Source organism: Triticum dicoccoides, chromosome 4A, assembly GCF_002162155.2.
Source record: "Triticum dicoccoides isolate Atlit2015 ecotype Zavitan chromosome 4A, WEW_v2.0, whole genome shotgun sequence".
Classification (NCBI taxonomy): Eukaryota; Viridiplantae; Streptophyta; class Magnoliopsida; order Poales; family Poaceae; genus Triticum; species Triticum dicoccoides.
The window spans coordinates 503,181,737-503,195,758 of NC_041386.1; the positions used below are offsets into that span (position 1 = coordinate 503,181,737).

Consider the following 14,022-nt stretch of genomic DNA (forward strand, 5'->3'; position numbering starts at 1 on the left):
TTTCCGATTAGAGGGATCTAAAACCGGCCGGACCTAAACAAACACTGGTAACGTAATCACGAGCCGGTGTAATAGGAAGATAGTGAAAAAATTGCTAACCAAACGTGTTGTCTGTTTAGAGTGGATGAGATTAACTGAGACTATTTATTTGGGAGATCTGTGAAGCCAATGCTAATTCGACAATACATCTTTTGGTGAATTTTCTTGTGCAGGATGATGTCTGTGATGAGTGCGGAGATGTCGGCTACAGTCATCTTCTGCTGCGATGCATCAACTGCAACAATGCTGCTAGGCATCGGTATGCTTCTCGATCTTGCTAGATATCTACTCCTATTAGTCACCATGCCCCATGCTTTTCATCTGAAAACGCAATATCAGAGGATTTTACTTCTTACTAAATGCATAGATTTTATTTATTCATGCCACTTTTAGTCCAGGCTAAAGTGATTGCGTAGTTTGCTACCCATCTTCTTGATGCTATTTTTGCAATTTAGTGGCAGTCATAATTTGGGAATTTGGGGAGAATTAATACCAAATTCTTGGATTAATTGGATCGCGTCCCCCAAAGGCGATGACATTTTGTTCTTTCTCCCTAATTTGGCCATCCTTTGATCTTTTCGCCTATCCATATCTATTACTATCTTTGACTCTCAAAGAAGGGCGTTTTTGCTTTGCTGAGTATATTGGAATCCAAATGATTGAGGCCATGCATATTGATTATGATGCTAGTTTTCATAGTTAAATGGGTGTCATATTTTGGGGAAAGATATGCAAAAATCTTGGGACAATTTACGTGGTGTTTGGTTCTCTAGTCCTAGGACTTTTTGAAAAAGACTCTCAAGGAGGTGCTTCTAAGGACTTTTAGCAAAAAGTCCCATCCTGTTTGGTTTGCTAGGGACTTTTTCAGTCCCAACACACAAACCAAATACCCCCTTAGTCTTATCCCCCAATTGATGACACTTTGTTCTTTTTGCCTAATTTGCTCATCCTATGGTTCCTTCCCTAATTTGGTCCTCCTTTGATCTATTGTATCTATATCTGTTACTCCCTTTGTTTCATAATATAAGGTGCATAGTTCAATAATATAAGGTGCATAAATTTTCATGAAAGTCAGACATGTATATGTTTGACAAGGATTCTAGAATAAAATATCAACATCATTAATACAGAATAAATAAAATATGAAAATACATTTCATGATGGATCTAATTTTTATATATTTGGTATTATAGATGTTAATACTACTTCTTTTTCTAAAATATTGGTCAAACATACACATTTGATTGGAAAACCTTATGCACCTTATAACCTATAAACGTGGAACAGGTGGAGTTTATTATACCAATACAGAAAGTATCACTGTTTTGGAATCCAAACAATCTTAGCCACATGCTTTACGGAAAATCTTGGGGTAATTCCATCAATCAAATCCCCGAAAGCTAATGAGGCTTTGGTTTCTCCTCTAAAGTATTCATGATTTGGCCTTTATTCCTATCTATATCTATGAGAGCACATATATGCATGAATCTTCCACCTCACGCGGACATCGTTACATTAATTATTAAATTCAGGTTTTAAAATGATTTATTTTACAAATCGTTAATCCAATTATAAATTTGTCTTTGTCGTTGAGTTTGTCTTGAGAGCTTCAAAAGAACCCATGTTGGCATGTTTGTATGATCTTTTTTGTCACTACAAGTTGCCATATGTATAACATGGTTGTCATATTAGCAATGAACAATTGCCACAATAATATTGTGTGGTTACCATGCAATATTTTACATGTGTTGTCAAGCACTCCAGTGCTATGTAGGACTACAAACTGAGTTTTCAAGTATTCCAAGCAAGTCTGCATAGGTGGGGGAGAATGACATCTAGTAGTAACTTGGTAACTTAGTTGCTATAATTTGGTATAACTAAGAGTTAAGTAATGAAGTGACTACAATCTAGGAAGTGATATTAATCTAGCAATTATTTATAGAAGAGAAGTCGCCAAAATATATCAACACGGGATCAATTAGATTACGGTTTGGGGATAAAACATTTTAAAAAGTTAAAACGAAGGAATCTTCGTTGATGCTTACATACATTGGCCTCTTTTTGGTTGCATGCATGTCTAGAGAAAGAAGTGGAGTGGTGGTCGCATGCTGTACAAAATGTGACGCCATTCTGTACCATATACATTATAATGCATGTACATTATAATGCATGTACGTGAGAGGAAGAGAGAGGAGTGGTCGCCTCATAGTAGAACTGAAATATGGCAATGTTGTGTAGCATTGTCCTATATTATAAAAAAATCGCATATATTGTTGATCTATAAATTAAAGATGGACCTCTACTAATTGTGCATTAGTAGAGCATTAAAACATCAGGCAAGGAGCGCACAACCATTATGCCCCCAATGGTCTCAGACACACCAGTTTGCCTCATTTGACGGAGGGCATCGTTTTGAACACTAGCCACACATAGTAAGAGTTTATAATTGGTTTCTAGCAAAATTGGTTTTATGAACTTCTTTTTGAATAACCAGTTTATAGAAAATCATGTTTTGGTTAGGAAGTAATAAATTAGCCTATTCCTGTTCTCCTGTCATATGCATGTGACCTTCTCTTCCTCAATTTCTCCAATGTGACCCATTGAAGACACTTTCCAAGCTCCCTAGCCCCTATTTTTTTCTCCTTGTTGCTGCTTGCCTCCCCTTAGGCCTACCATTGGTCGTTGAGATCGCTTGAGACACTTATTTTGAGATGGAGGGAGTAATAAACTAGCCTATTCCTATTGTCCTGTCATATGTGCGTGACCTTCTCTTCCTCAATTTCTCCAGTGTGGCCATTGAAGACACTTTCCAAGCTCTCTAGCCCCTAATTCCTTCTCCTCGCCATTGCTTGCCTCCCCTTCGGCTTATCATTGGTCATTGAAATCGCTTGCCTGTTGCCCTAAAATGTGACTCAAGAACAAGTGGTGGTTGGGAATACAAAGGCTATGAGAGTTCCAATGGTATCATAAAGTTCGCTCGAGCCTAAGGGGTCAATGCCTTATACAGGCAACCTAGAGAAAAGAGCCACTATGCTTCAAGATTCTCATCTTATAGGGGCGACAGTTTTGTGATCAGATGCACCAGGTTCTCCAAACAATGCTTGAAACAATGACAATGAATGCACACATGATAACTTGCTTCAGGTATCATAACGTCAAGCATGACACCACACCATGAATCCCCCTCGCATCACCCATAAGTATATCCATGGCACTCATGCCTAAGTTGGCAAGTTTTATTAGTTATTAGTTGAAGTTGTTCTAGTATCAAGTACAAAATCACCAAGTCATCCATAACATTGGACATGGCTATTTGGATAAATTTAATCCTATAGGGATGTAACATTGTACCTTAACACGTGCCTATTGCTCTTGGTGCCTGTGCGAGTAGCATGCACGGTATGTTGGCGGAGTGAGATAAGCCACAAACACTTCCCACACGTTGTAGAATAAGTCCAACGAGCAACCCAACTGAGTTGTACCCGAATCGAGAGTCCAACGATAGCTTTGAGTCAGACTCGACCATTGTGTGCGTGGTCCAAGATGTCTAGAGCCTTGACCAGGATAATCACTTGGCTCGGCTACATTCCTATATGTATGAAAACATTAGGTGAAAACATCATCCCATGATAAAAATAACATCTTATACTTATTGTAGACGAAGGTGATTCATGCAACTACTTGTATGCCAAAAGGGAAGCCTGAACTATGGGGCCCCTGGACAGGTTTGGGGATTAGGTACTAGGTCATGAGAGGGGCCTATTCTCTCCCATTGAGAGTTTGGTACGCTCGGTCTTTGATCAAGATAAAGAGCTACAATGGGAATGGGAGTTTAGGAGATCTAAAACATAAAGTTGCCTGTTTGGTCGGAAGGAATGGGAATTTAGGAATGGATTGCTAAGAGTCAACTCCCACCATTTTATCAACAGGGGAGTGGGTGGGAATTGATTTACATAGAACATCTCGTCCCTTCATCATAACTTATGTTGCCATCTCTTATCTAAGTCCACATGAATTCCCACTAACAAAATGAGGGAATAAACACCCCTCTTAAATTTCCACATGCAATCTCACCCATACCAAACAAGGAATTTGGAATAAAATAGCACTTCCCATGTCTAATCTCGTCACAACTCCCTCCTTTAAATTCTGCTCCCCTTCCCAAGATTACCAAACACGTTGTCGGGTCATAGTGTTAGAGCATCTCCAGCCGCGCCCACAACAGGCCTACCCGAAGCCCCTTTCTTGTTGTTGGCGCCGAAAAAATGGCCCAATGCCCCCAGGAGCCCATTTTTTGCCGGCTCGGGCCGATTTTCGCGTCGGCGGACCCAGGCTGAACCCGGCGCGCTAGGGGGCGCCGGTGGAAACAATTTTGGCGCGAATTGGAGCGGGTTTGCCGAGCCAGTGACTCGCCTCCTTCGTCGTCCTCATCGCCTCAGTTCCCATGGGAAACAATGCCAAGGCTGCCACGCCGTCGCGTCGGTCAGCCTTCCATTGATGTCTCACGGGCGGTACAGCAAAGACGCCGCGATGCGCGTCCCGCCAGCTCCCTCCACACGGCACTCGACGGGCAGCTTCTCACCGACCATCTTCGGCTATAAAAGCCGACCTCCCTGCCGGTGAACGCCACAACTCGCCACTTCTCGCCATCGTAGCCCCTCTTCCCCACTCTTCCCCCCGCCGATGAGCAATGGTCGAGCGTTACCCAGACGACGCCACGGAGGCGAATGGCTTCGACCATCGCCATCTGCGGGAGGACGAGGCGCGCCTCCTCTATGAGGTCGACTACCCGGCGCCCCCGGACATGCGGGTGCCGGGCTCGTGGAGGCTGAACGCCGGCGGCGTCCCTGTGCCCCCGGCGCCCACCGGTGCCGAACGCCGCGCCGAGATAGCATGCATCCGTTCGTCGCTGTCGGAGGCGCAACGGAACGAGCCAAGGTATGCTGCCGACAACCACAACCTATGGACGATGTACTTAGACCGCCGCCATGCCGACCAGGTCGCCTCCGCAAACGGCGTCGTGCCCCGCGACCACCTCAACTATGACGGGCAGCGCGAATGGTGGGGCGTGCCCGGTCGTCCTCGACCACATTGAGGCCGGAAACACGCCACGCCTTGAGTACACGTCTCCCCCGTCCTTCTCTTGCCGCCGCGGTAGTTCCTGGACACCGTAGCGAATGGAGACGGCGACCTCATCATCATCGGGCTTCGGTTCGCTTTCCTTTGGGCCGCCGGCGCTGAGCCCATCAAGCCATAGCTGCAGGAGACGCCACTTGGGCGCTGCACCTGCAGCGCCGCCCTTGTCATCAACGAGGGCGGCGGCTGCCCCTCCCCTCGTTCCCTCCGCCTTGTCCGTTTGAAGATCGAGACAGGGTTGCTCCTTGTGAAGGAGCACGAGGAGATGGCTGCCGCCAACAAGACCGCCCTCAAGTGGGCGAAGGCGGACTATGTCCGCGAGCAGGTGGAGCGCCAACGCTGGGCCTACGAGGAGATCAAAGCTCGGCGCCACGGACGCGACGAGGGTGGCGTCGTCGTCCTTGACAACGACGATGAGGACGCGCCCGAGGCGTCCAACCCCCCTCGCGTCTGCGACCCTGGTCAGGGGTGCAGCAGGGACGACGGCGGCTCCGGTGGGACGCAGGGCGACGACGATGACGACGACGACGGTCGCGACTACACTCGGTTCTACAGGCTTCTCGGCATGTAGAAGGCGGGCGGCGGTAGTTTTTTGTACAAATTTGAATGAATTCACCGAGCTTGTGCCGTGTTTGTGTCGTGTTTGTGCCAATTTGGGGGCGTCGACTGGGAACACGTTCGCCCCCACGCCAAAATTAACACCGGTTCGGCCCTAGATGTCACTTTTTCGGCGTCCTGGAGGCCGAACGGCTGGAGATGCTCTTAGCTCAGTTGAACAAACACCATGTGCCCAAACATGGCCTCCAATCGTTGCCTTCGTTACATATGAACATAAGTATATTCATACGCAATAACAATGTATCAGAGCCAGGTTTGGCTACTCATAAACAATGGTAAGTAGATATAACATGACTCAAGCAACAATCCTAAGCATGCATACCATGACCGGTAAGAAGGGCTAAATAGGCAAAGAACACAACCAAGTAACTACTCATGATAGGACTAGAAAGTAAAGGTAATATCACAACGACTCATGCCATCTTCAAATCCTATCTTGAAGAAGCCAACAAAGATGTAGTATGTTCATGAAATGCAATGCTTGACATGTATATGGTTATGCAAGATTATCCTAATGAACAAGAGGCATGTTAATTGAACTTGGAATGCATCACATGAACCATTTCCAAAAGACCCCAAACTGGGCATTCATCTAGTGGTACTTACATGAATGCAAGTAAATATTGCCTAGCCATTTCCATCAGTTCAGACTTTTGGTTGTGAGTTCAAGTCCTGGCTTTTGCAATTTATCTAAAAATTGTTGTTACCCCCTTTTTTTCACATATACCTCTGAATCTATCCATGTGTTGAATTTTCGCATCACACATGAGAGGGAGTGTTGAAGTGTATATGTTGCCTAGCTCTTTCCATCAGTTCGGACTTATAGTTGCGTTGGCTAGTACATGAAGTGTAACAAGTATGAATATGGTGCGGAGCTGAAAATAATCTAATGCAACACTATCAAGTTATTTGGAGTTGAAACACACTAAGTATAACATTTTCACTAATTTCAACAATTAATGTAAGGGCTCATCTGAACATGGCATAAGATTATGAGGGATGCACTAGTCAAATTGCAAAAGTTAAATGAAGAAGAATCATTTATATAAAGTAACTCCTTCTCCATGTCAATAGGAAGTCATAATGTTATTTGAGTTAAATAACAATTTTATGGTGTTAACATGCATTAGAATGACACATCAAGGTTATATGCAATTTTCTAAATAATTTGACATATAATATGCGTTTTACGATTTCGTGCCATGACAAGCACAAGTTGGTAGCCATGGCAGTGATTTGGGTTCACAACAACAATATGCTTGTCTAGTTTCTCATTAGAGATTTTGGCGCAATTGGTCCCAATTGTGTGTGTGTGTTGTGTTCTGCTACAGGGAGTGATCCGGTTCATCAGCGGAGATAATACACTAGGTGCATCTCATACATCGCATGCATACGTCAAATCTCGACCATGGAGCAAGTACCTACGCATTATTTGAGTATGCATGTCATCGCACTCGGCGGTTGCCTCGAAGGTGATAAACTTGTAGTGTGCAGGTGATGCAGATCGGGTCTGTGGGTCGTCGTCATTGAACTTGGTGGTGCGTCCACGGTGGTCATTGGCGATGAGGTACTTGCAGGGTGGTGGTTCTAGTTGTAGACGAATTTGGCGGGGCCTCGTTGGACTAGCTAGGTGGTGGTGTCGTTCGGTGTTGGAAACAGATTCGATGGTTGTTGATTGTTGGGTCTGGAGTGGCGCTGATACGGAGGCGACGGTGGACGACATGTGTAGCGGGGTCGGTGGGTGAGCGAATTCGGAGGCGGTGGATGTGGGCGATCGACGGAAGCGGAATTGAGCTCGTCAATGATCCTGGGTAGGGGCTGCCAAAGTCAATGACTGGGTCGACAGAGGGCAGAGGTGATTCTATATGTTGGTTGTGGGTTAGCTGACCCCATAACTCTTGAATAAAACAGCCTGAAACACGGTATACTAATTGTTCATTGTGATTTTTTTTCAAATAATTAGCAACGAGCCCACAGATACTTGAGTTTGGCTTCGCCGCTGACAGAGGGCATAGGGAGGCACTCGAGGTGGTTGTGGTCGAGGACGCCTGATATGCTGGATGAGGTGGCTCGTCGACGAGGTGCAGGGGCGTCCCCGTAGACTGGGAAGGCAAATGGTTGGGCGTCAGGCTAGCGACCGGTGATGGGGAGCCATGGAGGTAGCGTTGGTAGGGCTATGGTGCGGCGAGGCACGACAATCGCCATGGTCGGTGCAGGAGATGTCGGTTGTTGGACTGCTGGGCGTCATGGCGCGATCTAGGAGAGGAGGGGGAACGAAGGGTGCGGCGGTGGATCAGGCTTGAGGTGGGCGTCTACATCTCATAGCTGCTAGGGTTTTCACTAGGGTAGGTGGGGGTGGCCGATCGGGCTTATATAGACTAGATGGGCCTTGGTCCTTAGGTGGTGGGCTGGCTAGGGTTGGTTGGCCAATTAGTGTTTATATGGGCCGGCTTGTTAGCTACTAGCTGCAGCGTTGTGCAGCATTGCGCCCTTGGCGCATTTGGTTGAATTGCGGCACAGTAGCAATTTCTCTCTCCTTAATTATTTCATTTAAAATAATTACTCACTATTTATAATTTGTTGGGAACTCCAAAATTTATGAAATTTTTGTGGGGTTTATTTGTACTATAATGAAGCCTCACAAAAAGAATCATAATTTTTTGGGTCATTTTTATATTTTTATAGGAAAATAACCTCAATTAGTTATGCTTAGGGTTTTAAGCCAGACTAGGTATGTGCCTGTGTGTTGCCACAGGGGTCAAATATTTTTTAACACAATAAGAATACCGTACGGGACAAATCTTTATTCAGAGCAAATATACAAAATAAGATATGTTTTGGTTATAAAGTATAGATTTTCCAGCTATTTCTTAAACTAATAAAATAAGAGATTGATTGATGTTGTATTTATTTGCTTGTATGGCCATGAATTTATTGCTATACCATAAGAAGGGGATGAAAATCTAGAAAAAAAATGGTGGAGGGTGGAAGGTTGGATGAAGGGATGATGGGAGAAAAGTGAAAGATGAAACCTTAGCATTCTAGTAGATTAGCCCGTGACTACACGTCCCTTAGTACATGATGCGCTAAAATCTTAGCAAGATTTTATATGCAATCGCCATAATTTACCTGCCATATAAGTAGAGATCCATTTTAAACCTTAAAATTCCAGGAGGGCCCACATAATGATTATGAGGTTTTTGCCAAATATTGTAGGTTTCAGGAAGGGCATTTTGGACAATTGGCACAATTTAGGGTTTTAGCCCTTCAAGAAAAATTGGAGTGTTGAATTAATCCTCAATCCTATATCAAAATTAAATAAATACTCCCTCCATCCGGAATTACTTGTAAAATGGATGTATCTAGATGTATTTTAGTTTTAGATACATTCATTTTTATCCATTTCCGCGACAAGTAATTCGGAACGCACGGAGGGAGTATAATGTTGATGAGATGATCATGATGCACAATCAATTTCTAAGGAAATGTTGGTCCGGGGCTATTACACCGCCTCTAAACAAACCGACACATAGGGTAACTCTCAATGGTTGGGTTCTGTAACTCCCGACACATAAGCGAATTGCTTGGCACCTATTTCCAATCCAGTAGTACTGCTCATGAAGTGCTACGGGGTCGCAGAGAGTCACTAGTTGTGTTTTGAAGATATTTCAAAGGCTTTGTTGTGTTGTGTAAGTGGTTTGGCTCTGTAGTGGATGGAACTTACTATGAGAGGATGACTAACCAATCATCATTATAGTTGACTCTACAACAACATTTTACATTGCCATGTACTCTCTAAATCCAATCACATTGAGGGGCCTAGATATCTATGCCTTTGTAAAGAGAGGGCAAATCCCTTCTTGACATGTGGTTGTCTCTATTAACATCTTGAATAATCCAAGCTATATCTTTAACTTAACATGGTCTGTTGTTTTGTAGATATTGTTTGGATGAGATAAACTTCGATTCGGCAGTGGAGTGGTCATGTAGTGATTGTATCCCAAAACAGAGTGAAGCCATTAAGTCGCCAGGAGACGCAAATTGTCAAAGGCAACCAAGGAACACCCAGTTGGATTTCTCTGTAGTCAATGAACCAAATGTCGAGCAAGAGAAGGTAACGAAGGCACGCGGACTTCGTAGAAATAGACCATGCCGAGAAAGAGAAGCTAGTTTTGATGAAAGTATTGAACATGTCCCGGGTGGAGACACATCGAGTCGGGGACGATGTGTTGAAGAGACATTAGATTCTTGTGAAATCTCTGTCCGGGATATACCCAATCTCATTGATTGTAAGAAGGAAGGGGAGGATATAAATGGGCACTTAATTTGCACACCGGAGAGTTTTGATGGTTCAAGTAATTTGGCTTTGGATCATGCTTCAAGTATTGAACCCAACAATTTGCAAAAGGAAATTGGTGGTTCTAAACTTGCTTCAGATTCTATGGACTGTCCTGATCTCCCAAATGCAAGGAGTGGCTGCTTTGCTTCATCGAAGTATGTTGAGGGTTTTGTTCCACCAGGAAGAAAGGGTGATATTTTTTCTCTAATGAGTGAGGTCGAGGGATCCTGCCCAATGATTGTGGACAAGTCTTGTTCTACATCGGTAAGCATGGAGCAAGCAGATGGTTTATTGGTAAACATAGAGAAATCTGAACCTTTGAAGTTGGTTAAAGGATCGGAGGAGACTGTTGTAGCATCAAAGCTTGCACCAAATCATTCAAAGCCGATGCTAGGATCAGATCTGGAGACAGGGAGTGTGGATGTCTTGAATCCTCTAGAGCAGCGTTTGGACTCTTGGGCAATGCCACTGATGCAATCAAGTCCCTCAAATGAACTAGAAGATGCGGCTATTCAGGAAAACAGTGCTGAAAGAACAAGGTGCTTGGTGGACATGGAAACCGTTGCCTCTGAATTGGAGAACCACAAAGGATCAAATCCCAAAATGGCAAATGAAAGCTTGAGTTGTGGTGAAGGTAACTCAGATGAAGCAAATAGAAGATCAGATGAGCTTTTATCAAGCACCAAAAACAATAAGATGCGAAGGCGAATATGTGTTGCTAGAAAGATAGTTAACTCTTGCAAGGTAAATGGAATTACAGATCCTGAGCCAGCACATGGTAACCGAGATGCAATAAACCTCCAATGTAATGCAGGAAAGACATCTTCTCTTGCCGTAAAAAAGGTGCCTCTTCAGCTGATATTGCATGAGGAAGGCATTAGCAATGAGTTGTTGCAAGAGGAAGGCATTAGCAATGAGTTGTTGCAAGAGGAAGGCATTAGCAATGAGTTATTGCAAGAGGAAGGCATTAGCAATGAGTTGTTGCAAGAGGAAGGCATTAACAATGACTTATTGCCTTCCAAGTTTGTTGGTCCATGTGAGTCAACAAAAATCAACCCTAGAAAGCGTAAGCAATCAGAAAATTACGCTCCTGATGGAACAAAATATCAGAAAGCCTGTATTATAAGTGGGAATGAAAATGCCAAGGTTGCACGGTCAAAAAGTGGTAGACCAGTACGAACTTGCCAGAACACACCCAGGAAAGACAATGGTAGCAATGATAAAGTTATTGGGCACTCAAAGATGGGAAAAGACAAGAAAATTGTTAAGTCATGGCTGGCTAACAATGGCATCCGATATTCACGGAAGACAGGTGTCTTGCAGCCCTACTCTCTTCGTAGACGTTCTGTGGACAGATCAAGACCTTCACGGAAGAGAGGTATGGTTACCAGTGTCTTGCAGCCCTACTCTCTGCGTAGACGTTCTGTGGACAGATCAAGACCTTCACAGGAGAGCGGTGTTGTTACCAGTGTCTTGCAGCCCTACTCTCTGCGTAGACGTTCTGTGGACAGATCAAGACCTTCACAGGAGAGAGGTATGGTTACCAGTGTCTTGCAGCCCTACTCTCTGCGCAGACGTTCTGTGGACAGATCAAGACCTTCAGAAAACATGGATCTGGCGCTGATGGAAAGCAGCTGCGCATTGAATAATCCAAGCAGCAGTTGTGCAGCGCAAGCATCAGGTTTCTCTTCAAAATCGAAAGAATTACGCGAGAGTGATGAGCCAAAGAAACGAAGAAAACTCATTTTAACTTATGACGAAGAGGAAGATGCTGAGGCCTTACAGGCAGAAGATCTGAATTCCCGGTCTTGTGATGATAATGAACATGTGAAGAAGCAAAGAAAATGCGTGGAAAATGCTGCGGAGAACCAGAGAAGATCTGTAGAACAAGGTAAAGAAGCTTTGGGGTCAGGAAATTTGAATCGATGTTCGAAGAATCATAAGCAGGTGAAGAAGCAACGAAGCGTAGAGGCAGAGGAAGATGAAAATGCATCTGTAAGAAATCCGAATGCTGGATGTTCAAGGATGCCAGTCATTTCAGAATGTATTGGCGGGCAACCCCTTGATATACCTTGTTGGACGTATGTTACATGCCCTTTATTCCATTACTTGCATACTTCTTTTTCTTCTGTCAAGTGCTAATATGGTCTCTTTATGTTGATAGTGGAATCATGAAGATCAACAATAACTATATTCCATTGGCTGCACACCTGTCAACCAAAGCAGGCAAGAAGGTGCAGGAACTGTCAAGATCATTGCCACCAATAATGAAAGCGGCCAAGCTTTCTACATCGGAATCATGTCCAAAGCACTTTGAGGCACCGGTACCTACAGCTGACAGCATTGGCTTGTATTTCTTTTCGGGTGATATGAGGTTTGTTGAGCCTGTGCATGTTGTTTGTCTTATTTCTTCTACACATACTAGGGTCTGACATTCTTTGATCCTCTAGGCCAAATAAAGAGCTGGATGAGCTGGTGAAGCATCTTGCTGATAGTGGAATTGTTCTAGAAGCTGTTGTTGGTTTGAGGAAGCTGTTTCTCTTCCCTTCTGGTGTACTACCAGTGGAACATCAGAGTAAGTCATATGGCAGATTTCATTATTCAAAATTATGAGTATCCTGAAAATATACCATATTACACCTAATCTGCCTATGCTACCACTAATGTAGTAAACTGCATTTGGTATAGTAATGTGTAATGCAGTTGTGCATGATTTTTCATACTGCCTACTTGAACATTGTTTTGTTTGTCATGGTGGAGCATGCATGGTTTATACAAGGCCTTTTTGCTCCATGTCAATTTTTCTTTTGTAGTAATTTGTCAGCCAGTCATTAGTTTCTGTCTTGTTGCAGCATTCCAAGGGAAACCCTATCTATGGGGAATGTTCAAGCCCAGAAAAGATAAGATCAGAAGATTTCCAGTGGAACAAGATTGTACTGCACATGTTTCAAAGGAAGAACATGCGCAAGAACAGCATGCCTTGGACCAGCAAGACAAGGCACAAAGTGACACCCTGGACCAGGTCGTGCATCCCGAGAATCAACCCTTACTGGATGCAAACCAACTAGGAAAGGAAGCGCTGTCTGGCAATTGCCTGCCCCCTGTTGACGTGCAAGCTCTAGTCTCTGCAAATATCGGCCCAGCTGATCATGGACAGCCCTGCTCAAATCCAGAAGCTCAGCCACTTAAACTCTGTGGTTTTGTTGTCTCACGGACACCAAGGTCCGCGCAACTCATCCAGGAGATGCAGAAGGAAGGTGCATTACTGTTTGCTGTGCAGCAGGTGATGACAGAACCTGGGTCAGTGATATAGGATCAGAATATGTGCGTGGCAACCATGCTGTGGTTTCAGAGCATACTTGTGGTTTCAGAGGACCATACCTGTAGCTGTTGTCTCTTAAGGCGTGGCGCGCTGCAGTGGTCACTCTTAGGGCAGAAACATGCTAGCAGTAGACCTGAGAGCTCTTTAGCTTCAGTGCCGGCTCATTGTGCCTCGCATCTTCTATGTCCGCCTATGTGCTTGTCTGCTAGCTAGTTCCTGTCATGTTCAGGACTGGACTGTGGTGTTCGCTCTTTGTATGTTGTATTAAGAGCCGACTTAGCTGAGCTTACTTTCTGTTGTGCAAGTTGTACAAGTTTGAGCCAATTTTGCCGATTGTACTGTAAAAGCATCTCCTCTGTTTATATAATGGCATGCAAATTATCATCAGTTCATCTTGTCATTATCATGGAGCTATTATCCTGTGCTCCTTGTGATTCTTGCCATGTCGAACTGTTGAGTAACCTTCGTGAAGTAACCACATGAACTTCACATGAACAGTTGAAAATTCACAATGACAATTGCAGTTCCATTTTATTTGAAGTTGTTGGGACATGGGCTTTAAGCTAAG

At 44.2% G+C, this 14,022-nt stretch overlaps 1 protein-coding gene across 2 annotated transcripts in view; it reads left to right on the top strand.

Annotated features, from left to right (window-relative positions):
• The window catches only part of LOC119286428, a 14,929-nt gene extending 1,088 nt beyond the window's left edge, over positions 1–13,841 (top strand). For both annotated transcript variants that reach the window (XM_037565806.1, XM_037565807.1), the window contains exons 2-6: positions 213–298; positions 9,733–12,213; positions 12,297–12,506; positions 12,583–12,707; positions 12,985–13,841. In XM_037565806.1, coding sequence (XP_037421703.1) covers positions 213–298; positions 9,733–12,213; positions 12,297–12,506; positions 12,583–12,707; positions 12,985–13,445 — 3,363 coding nt within the window. In that variant the 3' untranslated portion in view covers positions 13,446–13,841. The remainder of the gene's footprint in view (positions 1–212; positions 299–9,732; positions 12,214–12,296; positions 12,507–12,582; positions 12,708–12,984) is intronic.
• Positions 13,842–14,022: the final 181 nt, after the last annotated feature.